At 31.4% G+C, this 15,558-nt stretch overlaps 1 protein-coding gene across 1 annotated transcript in view; it reads left to right on the forward strand.

Annotated features, from left to right (window-relative positions):
* Positions 9,492–15,558, forward strand: part of LOC105166482 (MACPF domain-containing protein At4g24290) — a 10,746-nt gene continuing 4,679 nt past the window's right edge. The window contains exons 1-3 of the mRNA XM_011085854.2: positions 9,492–9,595; positions 9,738–10,075; positions 15,003–15,241. Coding sequence (XP_011084156.1) covers positions 9,797–10,075; positions 15,003–15,241 — 518 coding nt within the window. The 5' untranslated portion in view covers positions 9,492–9,595; positions 9,738–9,796. The remainder of the gene's footprint in view (positions 9,596–9,737; positions 10,076–15,002; positions 15,242–15,558) is intronic.

Genomic DNA, 15,558 nt, shown 5'->3' on the forward strand with positions numbered 1-15,558 from the left:
CAATAAAAATAATTAAGGGATAATTATAACCCTTCTCCAGTGGTATATATATATATATATGGTGTAATTACATCTAAATTTTATGTGATTTAAAAAATTACATTTAATATTCCTGATGTTTGTTTCAGTCTAACAAATAAGTCCCTCTGTTAGTCAAAATTAACTGAACTTGTTGATATTAATCAAAAAACTGAATGAAAATTGATATTTACCCTCGATTGACTTATTACTAACTTATTGCAGGTTAAAAAAAAATTCGTCTAAACTACTCTTATGACGGTGAAGATATACCTCCTCACGTGTATTAATGTGTGAAGACGTATGAGGATAATTTGGTCATAAAAAGACTTATCTGACCTGCAATAAATCAATAAATTGAAGGTAAATATAGATTTTTTTTATATTTTTGTTAATATCAACAAATTCGGTGAATTTTAATTAATGAAGTAACTTATTTGTTAGACATAAGATACAAAACTAAGATGTGATAGCGATGCGACAGTCGCCTAGATTGACATCACCCCCCACCCCCCTCTGCCTTCGAAGTCACCGTCACCCTCCTCCAAGCTGACCGGCAACATGTATTGGTTAAATTATACGGCTGTTATGTAATAAAAAAAATTCAACAGTCATAAAAATAAGAAATAATATATAATAGATAAGGGTATAATAGTTTTTGACAAAAATAGAAGAAATTTTCGCATATTTTTAAAACATAGGGGAATTTTTAGTTGAATTTTGAAAACACAAGGGAGTAATATGCAAATTGGCCCACTTTAATGGGTGTTTGATAAGAAGTTATCAAGTTCATTGAACGACGATAGGAGATGTCATACAAGAGCCCATCAAGGCTTGATCTTAATCAAAGCCTAATTCTCCTTGGTTACAATAATACATTAATTAGTCTTTAGGCTTGAGTTTTTATGATAGTGTTGTGCATAAGACGACTATGAATCGAACATGGTTCATGCAATCACAAATTTTACTGAAGTTGCAAAATAGTCATATTTTAGATATAGTCAAAGCAATCATGGAGGTTGATGATAATCAAAATAGGTTTGTTGCTTATCATAATATGCTAATGAATATCCAATGTTTTCTAAGTTGTGTATTCACTAAGCCCATGGTCATGCCAGTTGATCAAATGGGCAAAGGGATTTTTCTATGTTGAAAAATTGGGAAACTCCGAAGACCAGCGGGTTGGAAAAGTAGGAGACGGAGTTGACCGCTGCCAACCTTCAACAGTCAACTTTTCCCTCCCACCCCACTTGCTTTGGGTGGGACCCGTCTTTTTTATTCTCAACTAATCCTCCACGCGGATATTAGGTACTCCCACTTATAATTTTATTATAATTTGGATTAATTACGCTATTCCCTCTTAAGTTTAGTGTAATTACACATAAATCTTCTTTGATTCGGAAAATTGTATTTAGAATTTCCAAGGTTTGCTTCCATCTAACAAATAAGTTCATTCGTTAGTTAAAATTCATTGAATTTACTGATATCAACAAAAAAAAAAAAAATTTTGAATAAAAATTTGATATTTACCATTGATTGACTGATTAGTGACTTATTGCATATTACACAATTTTTTTGATAATTTGGTCATAGAAAAATTTATTTAATGTGCAACAAAACAGTAATAAGTCAATTGGGGGTTGATGTAGATTTATTTCTGATTTTTTTTTTAATATCAGCAAATTCAGTGAATTTTAACTAACGGAGGGCCTTATTAGATACAAACAAACCGCAAGGGTGTTAAATATACCTTTTCAAACACGGGGCTCTACGTGTAATTGCACCAAATTTCAAAGGGGGAAAGTGTAATTATCCCTTATAATTTGAAACTATAAACTATTATTAAGTGAAAATAAATCGACTATAATTATTCCTGTCAAATACCGATATTTAATAAAGACACTTGCAACAATCATACCCTAATCAACAATATCAAATAAATAAAATCTAAACAATACCAAACTATTACAGTAGACAATACATACTATGCAATAAAGCGACATCCTATGCATATAACGGTATTCGAACTTATAACTTTTAAAATCATAAGGTCTCAATTTCTAAGATTGAATTAGATATCATTGACTTATAACTTCATTATTATTCCTTCTCGTTTTGTTCAGTTCTTATTCAAAAGAATGACTACGTCTTGGATAGTGTAATAGTTGCTCACATAGTAGGTACTACTAATATGTATTAAATAAAATAAAAATATTAAATAATATTTAGAATAAAAAATTTAATTAGTCTTATAATGGGTCAAAAGTTATAGAGCTGTAGTTTCTTTTTTATTATTGAATTGATTATAATTGTATTGTAAATTAAATTATTGATAACTATAATAATTAATATATTAAATATTATTAATTAATTATTATTATAGTTGAACAACAATTTGTACATTGACTGGATTTGAAGGCATGCATAGGCCCAGCACATTTCTTGTCTCATTAGTTACGAAACTATGGGTAATGGTCCTATGACTTATAAAAATTCAAAAATTTAGTTATTTCGTCAGATTTCATTAATATTTTGACAAAAAAGGTTATCTGATTATTAACACTTTAACCTTTTGAATAACTGCTACGTGATAATTTTGGACAAAATACTAACGTGATCTAATGAAAGGACTAAAAGTAAAGTTTTTGTAAATATCTATGTGACCATTAATAAAAATTTCATAATTGAAAAAACTTTACTAACCCTAATATATTAGACAAAAAATATTATTTTCCCAATATAACTCAACTTTTTACATCGCCACTGATTCAAAGTTTTAAATATTGATCGAGAAGTTAAGATAATATAGAATTTAGTGTTCAATTTGCACATATGCATGTGCATAAATGGACTCGCAAACGTGCTGTTCTCATTTGCTTTCTCCTAAAAGTTTATTGTCATTTTAGTTTCTAAGTAGAATGATTTATTTTTATTTTGGTATTAATTTTTACGTAATACAATGATATATTTTTAAATTAATTGATGAGGGTTTATTTTTATAATTGATGACCGATAAATGATTAACAAACGAATACCAGTTTGGATTAGTTAACTATCCTAGAGAAAATTGATGGCCCAGAAGAATTCCATACACCGTAAGTACACTGAAAACAACATTTTGAACTTTCTGACAAGAGCTTGGCACCGTAAGCGTCCTAGAAAATAAATTAATAAACATGATTATTCGCATTACTCTTTACTTTTTTTATGTCCTCTTAGTTTATATATGCATGATCCACTACCAAAAATCAGCGATCACAATCAGCGAACCACGATTTGCAATCATGTCTAAGTTTAAAGGACTAAATTTTATCCCTGAAGTAGGGATATGTTAGAATAGGTGATCAAAAAGCCAACTAGAATGGCTGTTATTCATTGATCTTTATAAATGTAATATTATCCAAATGTAAGTATTCATCACTAGCTCATATGTTTGTTTTGCTTACTACTTTTATTGAACGGCGTTTCAATGTGACAACCAATGCTAATAGATCGAAAGGTTAAACTCATAGAGCTGGGTTTGCGCTCTTATGGAAAGGAAGGTTATGACTCGATCATGGTTGAAACAGTTAGGATCATCCGTGGTTGTTCAAAAGCCATATTTCAGATATAGTCAGAGCATGCGTGGAGGACGGTAAGTTCCAAGTATGATGATAATTTCTTATGTTCTGTATATTGTATGCTCTATAAAACCTGTGGCCATGGTAATTGATAAACGTCAAACACAAATAGAGTGGATACATAACTATGAAGCTAATTAGTCCCTTCCAAGGGCAAGCCAAAGTTATTTCTATAAATAGGGGCTTTTAATTGGGACTGATGGATATTGTTTTGAAAAGCATAAATCGGATAATATATACAGCATATATGAGACATATCAATGATAACTATAGAGATAGCTTGACACTGGGTTTTTCACTTGGCACTACTTGATAATATGGTTTTACATCGAACAAAGTGCACAAAGGTTTTGTTACCTCTCATCGATTCATTTTACTCCTCTATGCATGAGATCTGCATTGTTGTAGCAGCCAGACGAACAATTTGATTGCAAATTGCAATATCATATTGTAATCTAAAATTATTTGTAATTTTCTTTGCATTTAATATCTTAGACGAAACTTACAATATGTCGTGGCAATAATTGGCGGACAAGAGTATTGTCTAGACCCTATATCATGTGGATTACATCCATCAACTAATAGTGCAAGCCTAACATTTTGTGGCTCAACTATGTCTAGGCAAAGTACTTTCAAGTTTCACCTCCAGGCAATGGCAAAGTTCTCTCTGATCCTCACCAAGGTTTTCCTTACATTCATGTGCTCTATGGTAGTTTTGGATGTGTATAACCTTTGCATACTCATGAGTGTGAGTGACAAATAAGACAACTGCTTAAAAGGTATGTTTCTTTCCTCCACGTTTCCTAGGCTTAAACCTAGGATGATGAAAAAATGATAACTGAAGCTATCTAGTGGAAGGGAAGAAAGTTTAAACTCTTAAACTCGCATGATTCAATTAATATACTCATGTTATTGTACACTGATACACTATAAGAAATGTAATATTTAATAATGGCTAATTGTCACTATTAATAATAAATAGTTGTAGTAAATAGTTAGTAACCACAGTTATACAATGGTTGTTGGTTGTGGTTTTACGAGGATGGCTAAAACATTTGACATGGCTTTTTACTATGGCTCTTAGCTATAGCAAACAAGTTTTTCATGGTGGGAAAGATAGTTTTTTTGCATCGATTTTCTTTAGCATGGTTAATACTAATTATTTACTATGATTTTTAACCATAGCTATTAATCTGATAGCTAATAGTAATTTTTTTTCTAGTGATACTTGAGATGACTTTCGTTAGCCTGACCACCTTCATTGCTCTTCTCTAATTGTACTCCTTTTATCTTTCACCCAACGAACCCTAACTCGAAGGGGTGCAGGAGTGAGATCAGCTAGCTTCAACACTTCCTCCACCAAAAGTTTACTAGCCTTACACCAATAGACAATGAGATTGCTTATAAGATCCTCCTTGAACCGCCCCCTTTTTATGTGATGGGTTCAAGTTTGGATGATCCCCAAAAACATTGAAAGGACTAATTTCACCAGTGAGGGATTTAATGTAACAAAATTTCCGATTAATTTCCAACATTGAACGAGAGACTAGCAACGAACCTACACCCGGGCTAGGCAGCTAGATAAAAAAGCCCGTTTCAGTCTACCTCTTGGAAGTAGTCAAGGAATAAAGAGAAAAAATTATCAAAATTGGGATGGAGGTCAAGATATTTTATTATTACTAGTAATTTGTGGCACACTCTATTTGAGTGCAAATTCTATTTTACTATTTGAAATAAAGTATCCATTATTTAACAAAATATATACAAAATAATAAATTAATATTAAATTTATAAGAAATTGGTGATGATAAGATGCACAAAAAATTCCAAAAAAAAACAAAATTTATCAAAAGATAGTTACGGAATCGAAAGTTAGATGAATAAATAAAAAATTGAAGTAAATATAAAAAAACAGATCAAAAAAAGAAAGACACCAAAAAGGAGTGTCTTCTCTTAATATATAGTATAGATGATAAAAACTAAGATACAGCGAAAGAAATTTGGAGAGAGTTGCGTAGAGCAGGGCTCATATACACGAAAACGAAGCCCCACTTGAGACGTGGCATAAGATATAGCCGAAAAAATTTCAAGAAGGAGACGCATCCTACGAAAAGACTTGGAAAGACTTCTTTCATAGTCTTTCACGAATAAAAATCGCGACTTATTTTCAAAATTTTAAAATATCTTTATTAAAAGCCGATCAAAATTGATTTTTCAATTCCCCTTGGGACTCAAAATCCTGACTTCTCTTTCACAGGAATTAATAAGAGTTGCTCTATTCCAGTTTAGAAGACTTTCATTAGCTTGACCATCTTTCATGGCTATTGTCTGATTGGACTCCTCTCATCTTTTCATCTGTCTTCTACTACATTGACTTCATTGTCTCATTTTGGCTGTTGTAGTCTGCTCCTCCTAGGAATCTTTCGTATAAGTACATCTTGCAATAATTTTGGCCAAAATCTTTAGTCATCACGAAAAAAAAAAATGTACTTCTAATATACGGATAACTCATTCTATAAAAGTATAATATGCAGAGATTCATCGTTGAAACTCGTATTTTTTCGATATTAGGCAAAAATTTAAATATATAAGACTAAAAATATTAAAAAGTATCTATTTTATTTTTTTTTGGATTAATTATATTTTGTCATTCGAACTATGATTGTTTTTACTCTTTGGCATCTAAACTTTTTTTGTGTCAACTTATCATCTCAACTTTACGAAATTTTGCACTTTACAATTTATAACTATTTTTCCACAAGTTTTGTCAAAAAATAAAAAACAAAATAAATGCAGTGCACATGTGATATTTATGGGTCATGTGATGTAATATTTTTGACATATGCACAGCATGTGATGTGTTTTCGGCAAAAAATCGGGCTATATATGATAAAGTGCATATTTAGAAAATTGAGATGGTAAGTTGACAAAAAAAAAAAGTTTAGTTGCCAAAGTATAAAAACATGCAAAGTTTAATGACAAAGTATGATTTACTCTTTTTATTTTATTATATATATTGCATATAGACATTATTATACTTTAAAACAATATGATATTGGCATCGAAAAAAAATTCCATTATTATTTATATATATATATATATCATGAGTAAGTTTTCAGGTTTAATTTTAAAATTTTGAATAATTTAAACTCATTTTACTATTAATTTAATTATTTTCTGTATAAAATGATGGTAAAAGGATTATTTGGTAAAATCACATAAATTATTCCTTTACAATTTATTCCATCTTTTCAAAAAACACTTGAACTTATTTAAATGTTACTTTCCTTTCAATTCCGTCAAATAACTTAAATAAAATAGATTATTTTGTTCCCTCCGATTTTCACTTTTTCTTTCCTCTCATTCAACGAAAGTACGAAACTGACAGAGGAAAAAATCAACAAAGAAAAGGAAAAGTTGACGCTCTCGAAAAAAAAAGTGTTGAAAAAGAAAAAAGAATCAAAAGAAAAATGAAAGGTTGACTCGGATGTAAGAAATTACTGAAATGGTCTCGGTCAATTAATCTTAGTCATGTAATAGGGGTAGATGAGGGACAAAATAGTACTTTACCCCTATCTACCTTAATTAGTATAATATTGTATTAGTATAAATACCTGATTCATCGTATAGGAGAGGGAAAAGAAAAAAAAAATAGAAAACAAAAATAAGTTATTCAATCAGAAACAAACCTAATAAATGTTTAAGCATTTCAGTTCTTTGATACCAAATGACACTTTCAAATCAACCCAAAAAAGGAAGAAGAGGAATAAAAGTTTGAAGGTTTAAATCGTGTTTTGACATTTAACTACTTTGGTAGCTTTGACAACTAATTCAACCCATATATGCATGTCGGAAGGTACGGTCAAAGAGGAGTATCGTTTTTTATAGGAAGTAGGAATAATGGACACGAATAATGAAACTTATATTAGTTGTGATTATTGTCGTTTATATCTGTGTATATTATTTATTAAGATTCAATTTTTTAAATAATTAAGTTTTGTTTTTTATAGTAAAGATCCAAGTAACCTCAAATAATTTTTATATTTTTAATTAGTTTAATCTTATAAGTTTTTTTATTCATGCACTTATATACTACAAAAATAAAATGATTTTTAATTATATCATAAGTGATGACGATCTAAAAATTATTGGAAACCATTACTATATGTTAATCATGGTCAAATAAAATTGATGTGAAGCTTAAATTTATCATAAATAATCAGTATTTGCCATGGACGTTAGTCACGACCAATTGGCATCGTTTGCAGAAATAACCGGTGATGATTCCTGTGGAGTCGTGGTTATTTTTTATTAGTCATGATTATTTGTTACTATAGTAATTAACTGTGGTGAAATATCATATTTCTTTAGTGAGTTTTAAATTTATTTTATTTTATAAATTTAGATCAATTATCTCTATATATTTTTTTCATAATTGAAGAGTATCAATATGATGTCATTGATTTGTTTGGTCCGTCATTTTTTTTTATCTTTGAATTATTTTATTAATTTTTATTTTTCAATAGCATGTAACCATCTATTTGGACAAATATATTCTTCTTTGTTTTTCTTAGAGAGAAAGCGAATTCATTCATTAACTAAAATCATCATCAGACAAATTAAATAATTGAGCTTCAGGAAATGAAAAAATTGAATGGCCACACAGTTGGCCTCTTGCAAACCCAGCTTCGGATATAGGCGAAACTCCTCTCTGAGATCATCCAACAATCGAAGGCAGGCCAAGTTACCGTCGATGCCCAGAATGTCCAACAAAAAGGCTTTGAACGCAGGCTCCACATTCTTGCTAAGTACCATAGACGATTTGTTCAAAATAACACTTTCTCATGACGCTTGTGCATACTTACCTAATATGTCTTTGATGCACCACACTGCGCTTGTGGTAGCTTCACAATATATTTGAGTATCGTCAGCGAATAACAAGTGTGTAATGCTGGGGGCCCTCTGACAGATCGATATGCCTTGAATGCGGCCTTACTGCTATGCATTCTGTAACACGTCAAAAGCTTCCGTGCAGATAAGAAAAAGATAAAGGCGGAGAGAATATCCATGACAGAGTCCCCTCATGGAAATAAGGGAATCAAACTCACAACCATTAAGTAGAAACGAATAAGACACACACTTGACACAAGACATAATAAGAGAAATGAAACGAGACACGAAACCAAGTTTAACTAGCATCATTTCTAGAAAACACCATCCAACTCTGTCATACGCCTTATTAACGTCAAGTTTAATGGCAGTGTGGCCTTTTTCCCCCCTATATCTTGTTCGTAGGAAAAACTAAAAGGACATTGTCAGATATGAATTGACCTAGAACGAAAGCCGACTGATTAGGTGATATAAGATGGTCAAGTATTGGTTTAAGTCTTTTTGCAATGGCCTTGGATGCTATTTTATAAATAACATTGCAAAGATTAATGGTCCTACATTGTGAGAGGTTCTTGCGGCTCTGACACTAAGCGATGAGAACAATTTGGGTTCTATTAAAAGGATAATCAATTTGAATATTATTCAACGAGCACAAGCTTTATTAAAACTTTCACAAAGACTATTTCTGTAAGTAATTTAATAAAATTAACAATTTATACTAAAATTACATAATATAATGTGATCGAGTTTGAAAATAATCAAATCAAACTTATAAAAAAGTTAACTCATGAAATATAACTTTTCACTCATGAGATTTGATGTAATTACATGTAAATTTTACTAGTTTGAGAATTATTAAAAATTTTCGTATAATTAAATCAACCTCGAGAAAAGTGATGGTAATCATTCCTAAAATATAAATTTTCCGGAAACAAGAACAAGTTGGAAGGTGAATTATGTCGCTGTTGATAGAGTGTTGAACTGAAAAGTCGAAGTGGCGAAAGAAGGAAGGCGGGCAGGCTTAGGCTTAGGCTTAGGCGGGCGGAACGCAGCAGACGACATTTCCGGTCAAGAGTCAAAGCATTTGTATTTGTATTTTTATCCCCATTTGCCCCTTCATATCACTTTCCTTTCATTTCATTACATTTCAAGGCATCAATGATCAAACCCCACACTTCTCATTTAAAACCCCACTCTGCGTCTTTCTAGGCGACGGAATTTCCTCTTTCTTCTCCGTACCAACTCTCCAACCACCCGGATCGGCAGCTATGTTCCACTCCTTGCAGACTCAACAAGATTATGAGAAGAGGCCTATTGAGGTGCGGGCCACTGAGGCGTTGGGTCAGGGGTTTGATCTCGCCAGCGATTTCAGGCTTAAGTTCGTCAAAAGATGCCCCAACGGCGGGAGGTTGGTTGTTTTGGATGGGCAACGGAAGCGGGATGTTGTTGTTCCAGGAGGCGTCATGATTCCTAGTGTCCCGGAATGCATTCGCGTTGATAAGGGGGACCATATTCGGTTCAAGTCCGATGTACTCCAATTCAATCAGGTCTGTTATTTTGATCTCTTTTTTGTCATTTTCCTTCTTTCTTTTTGTTTATTCTTCTTCTTCTTTCTTTCTTTTTGTTTATTCTTCTTCTTCTTTCTTTTTTTTTTTTTTTTTCTGGAAACTTGTATACGCAAGTTAGATTTATGTTTGAAAGAGTAAGGTGTTGGAAGTGGTGCTGTAAAATGAGTTTCCTCACTCCAATTCTCCTTGTAGTAAATGTTGGAGATGTGTTTCGCTTGGTGTTTGAGGTAAATTTTAGTACTTTAAGAGGAAGACATGGAGGAAGGAATAGCTTTTGTTGACTCTAAGTAACATAGGATAAGATGGGAGTCCAGAAAGCTCCAAGGAAAAGAAGAAAAAAATTGATTTCTTTTGACTGAATTGTACTTAGTGAACTGAAGGCTGTAACTTTGTTTTGGACAGCTTGTGTTACAACTTTCAATCATAAAGGTAGTGTTTTTGATGCACTGAGGTATTAGAAGATGACAGTCCTGTTATGGTTGAATGGAACTATACTTTGTACGGAAAAGTGAAGCATCAAGTACAATGCAACAATGTAGTTTTTGGCATTTAACTTTTTGAGACTGAAAACAAGGTGAAATAATATGAAGTTTGAAACAGTGTGTTTTATGTTGTGCCTTGTACAACTTCTATTGATCCCTTTGAGTCCATAACCATAGAGGTGAAGTACTATACACCTTGGTTGTTCCTTATAGTTTGTACCATAGCTGTGCTTCAGCAAGTTGCTTTCTTTGATGCCTTTCACTATCTAGTCTTCTTGGTATTACATTTACATTTGTTTAAGGAACATGGTTGTGTGACTTCTCTTAACATGCCATGTACCAAACTGCGTCCAAGTTATGTTGTGCTTCAGTAGTTGTGTTATGACACTAAGAGTGATGCAGCCATATATACCAAAAGTAATTTTCTCATTTCACTATTCTACTATAGTAATTATATTATGCTACCAATTGATTTACTGTCGTTAAAAATTCTAGAGACTAGCATGTATAATGGCTTACTGACCTCTTGATTTCAGTAATTGAAAATATGTGAATGCAGTTTATCTTTTGTTGATGGTTTGTTCTAGTTTTTAACAGAACTGAAACGTCTTAATTCATAATGCGTTCTCAGCTTTAAGACTTGTTCTGCTTTCACATGCACATTATTTTCTGAATTTCTGCTTGTGTTTGACATCAAGAGAAGTATGGCTTGTGGAAATTGGAAACATCAGGGGCCAAATTTTGAATTTTTTCTCAGTTGAATAACAGAGCTAGTACTTGTGATGACCTGAATGGCTCTCTGGTAGTCTGGTGGATGGGTAGCTTTTAAAATTTTGAAGTAATATATAGAAGAGAGTAAACATTGAGAGGCGAAAGAGAGATGCAATTCCTGTTATGTAGATGAGGCCAATGTCTTGAGAGGTGAATGGAAAAAAAGAGAAGAATTAGAACCAACATCACTTCTTAAGACCTTAAAAAGCTAAGACACCATCGTATTGGCTGACCTATGTTATACAGAGTGGAGTTGGGCATCAGTGAAGGCTATGGTAATATTCTAGGATGTCACTTTTGTAGTCATGTCAACAGTGTCAAATAACATAAGAATGGTGTTTCTACAGGTTACATGTAGAGCTGGGAACATATCTTGGCCTATTCTAGTTTCTCTGCCTAGTTGCTGCCGATTTGGCACGATGGCTTAATTGATTATCTTGAAGACAAAGGAGGATTGTATGACATTATCATCATTTTTCAAGAGAAATTGGTGATTATCAATTCAGAATTTTAGAGATAATAATACACTTCAAGTGAGAAAAACTGCATTGTAACTTGAGGGCTTCCTAAGAAACACAAATTAAAATACATTCAGCAAGAAGTTGAGAAATTGGAAAATAGTGACCCGTTTATGTAAGCGTTATTGCGGCCTTCAACTGAACTAAAAGTAGCTATAATTTGGAAGTGGGAAAGCCTAAAGCTATATAGACCCATGGCGCTGCACTTACGCCATTTGCACCATGTGCCATGGCGCGTCCTTCATAACTATGCCTTGGACGAGCACCAATGGTCACAATAACACTGGCATGCATGATCAAAATTGGGAGGCTTAACAATTATATCAATCAATATGATTTTTAGGGAACATTACTTTAGAAGTTAGGTATTGCAAGTGCGAGGTTCCAAAATCATATATAACCCACATAAGTACCCTATAATATCGATATGGGTTTTAGATGTTGTACCTCACAATTAGAATCATCACAATCCGTGCATCCATATCTTTATATTCAAGGAAAAAGATATTACTTTCAAAGGATTACTTGTATATTTTGAAAAAAAAATAACAAGTAACATGAATCTTCAAGTCCAAATTATTTTATATGGCATAAAAAGTCCAGATTAACCAAAAAAGAAAGTAATGGGGAGACACCAAATTGTAACTTTTAATGCCTTTTCGTTGCATATGAGATATATCTGTTCTATACGCTGAAAATATTGGCAAATTCATAGATGATATTCAAAATGAATGCAGGAGTTAAATTTCAACAAAGATCTTCAATATAAAGCAAAATGATATGTTTAAGAAAAATCATAAGTAGTTCCCTTTCAAGTACATTATTTGCCACAGGTTCTATGATGATATATTCTATTAATCTGTTATTGAACTTAATAATTTTGGTCTTGGTGTCATGCTATTTTTAGTATTATATATTTAAAAGAAGACCTTGATTAATATTTCCAAAATTATGTGATTGCTGTATATACCGAAAATTAGTTTATAGTCTTTAATTCTTTTAGTCAATTTTGGTGTAAACTTCAGTTTGATTTCTTACTCAGTTGGAAAATTTATAAATTTTAGAAAGAGGTTTTTGTCCACCCCTCAATTAGTATGCTTTCTTTTGTAATATTAAAATTAGGATATAATTAGCTGTTTAAAGTTTCTTTTATATTATAGTATTCATTTTAATTCTTTTTTATCTAAATTAATCAAATCTACATTGTTAAAGATTGCTATGAACTACAATTTTTTTGTCTCTTATTCTTTATAGAACTCTATAAATACCTTATAATGGTCAAATTAATTGTGTATTAGTGAAGAGAATTTCAAAATTTGAAATTTGATTTCTCATTCTTTTTTATGTTTATAATTTAAGAGGTGACTCTCCATTAATTTCTTTGAAATGATCAATATTTTTGTAAATATTAGTCTGGGGTTTTTAGGTTCTTCAGCACAAGTTTTTTTTGGATCATTTGCTTAATAGTACTAGAATTAATACCTTTGTCAAAACTTAAAACCTGAAAAAAAGATGAACTGCAAAGCACTATAAGTTGGTACAAGTGTGTGCAAATAAATCCTTAAATTTTAGCTCACTAATTCTCATATGTATGTTTCAGAAAGGAAATGAAAGCAATAAATTTGTAAAAGGTGGAATGTTATTAAATAGTATATATTGTCCTCACAATTCAAACTTGCTTTTTGTTTGGTTGTTATTCTTTCATGATACTGTAGTAAATATATTTGACCTATAAGAATAGCTATGTATGAAATTTTGAAACTGATTGCACAACCAAGTCAATTAGGAGATATTCTCCATTTAAGACTTCTTAGAGCAAGAATTAGTTTAATAATATTAGTGTTCTCTTCCAATTTTCTTGGTATCCACTTTGTTGTGCCATATGTCTAAATTTGAATATATTAGCTCATTCTGATTTTATTACTCATGAACTTATAGAATTGGCACTCCAACCTGTTGCTTAATTAACAAAAGTCCTTTTATTTGTCGTTAGTCCAGCTCCAGGTTACCCCATATATAGTTGGTTTTAGAGTCCACCATCATTTTAAAATATATTATATGATTTATTTAAATCGAAGGATTTGAAACTAAGGGATCAAAAATTTATGTTAACAACTCCATTAGGTTTTGGATGCTCGAGTTATTATGATTTCAAATCTTTTAGCTCCTACAAAATTATTTTTCCTATCATTGTGATGATTCTGAAAGCCTTCCTAATATTAGAGTTATTTGAAATTCCGTGGTCCAAATTCTTTCTTAAGAAAGTGCCTAGAAATTTTGTTGAATGACATATTATATTTTTCTTTGCATTTTGTTTAATAAATTGCAATAGGTATGACTTTTACTTCTAATTTTTTTATCCAGATTTTGTATCTTCTCAAAAATATTTTTTTAGTTCATTAGCATTTTGCTGTCACATTCATACAAATCTAAATATTTTACATTTAACATAGCATAATCCAAAATTTAACATTATACAATTTATCCAATTAACAATCTAAAAGTAATTCTACCAAATTGATTAATTTATTTCTACTGTTAAGAAGTGCAAGGGTAATTCAATCCAAAAATCAGAAATGCTTAAACATGTTAATGTAAAGTTACTTTGTTGAATGTTTCGATTGAAGTTCGTCAGATGAGTTTTTTTTGCATGATTTTTTTGGGGTGTTTTCTATGTAAAAGATTTTAGGAGGTTTTCAAAAAAATACTATGAGAGTAATACTATTTTTATCAGTTAGAACTATTTTGTTTGATGAAGCCACATAATTCAAAAACTTCACAACATACTTTAGATGTGATTTGTTATTCTAGTGATCATCTTTTTAATTAGATAAATTGTTGGTGAAGGATTTCAAGTTTTTGGTCTATGATTGGCTGTCATTTAATTGGTCCTTTTTCTTAACTATTTTAAACGAGGAGATATATGTCTTTTGACAATGAAACAAGCACGCATGTATTGATCGCACTTTTAGATTGATAGGTTTAATGATGAATTCACCTGTGTAGCACCTTGCAATAACATTAAAAGAAAGGAAAAATAGAAAACCTAAATGAGAAAGAACTGTATACTTATTTCTTGTGCTTGGAAGCTATATGAAGTCTTTTTGTACTAAAATAAAAATAAATCTATGTCAGATGTCAGAGCTGCTTAATCAGAAATCATCAATACAAGGAAAAGTTCCTTCTGGGTATCTTAATGCTATTTTTGATTTGAGTGGAGCCTGGCTAAATGATGCAGCGGATGCCAAATATTTAGCTTTTGATGGTTATTTCATCTCACTTTACTATTTACACCTTACTACATCACCATTAGTACTCCATGACCATGTTAAGAAGTCTGTTCCATCTCGCTGGGATCCGGCATCACTTTCCAGGTAATCTTTAAGTTGGCATTCTTCTTCGTGTTTAACATGAAAGGGTTTAGATTCAATTGTGTGAAATATTTTTGCCAACATGAAATATAAATAAAATCAAGTAAGCATGACAACAAATTGGAATCTCCGGTTGTTTGGTTACTTATGGAAAATTAGAATTGGTATAATATCCTTTAATCTGATCTTTTTCTACTTCTGACTCACATGCCAAACTCTAAATGAAGATATTTAGGAATTTAGTAGGCTATTTGTGCTGATGTTTGTTCTGAATATTTCATAGCAAATGTAATTCTTGAAATGACACTACAGCTAACCAA

Source organism: Sesamum indicum, linkage group LG7 (assembly GCF_000512975.1).
Source record: "Sesamum indicum cultivar Zhongzhi No. 13 linkage group LG7, S_indicum_v1.0, whole genome shotgun sequence".
Classification (NCBI taxonomy): Eukaryota; Viridiplantae; Streptophyta; class Magnoliopsida; order Lamiales; family Pedaliaceae; genus Sesamum; species Sesamum indicum.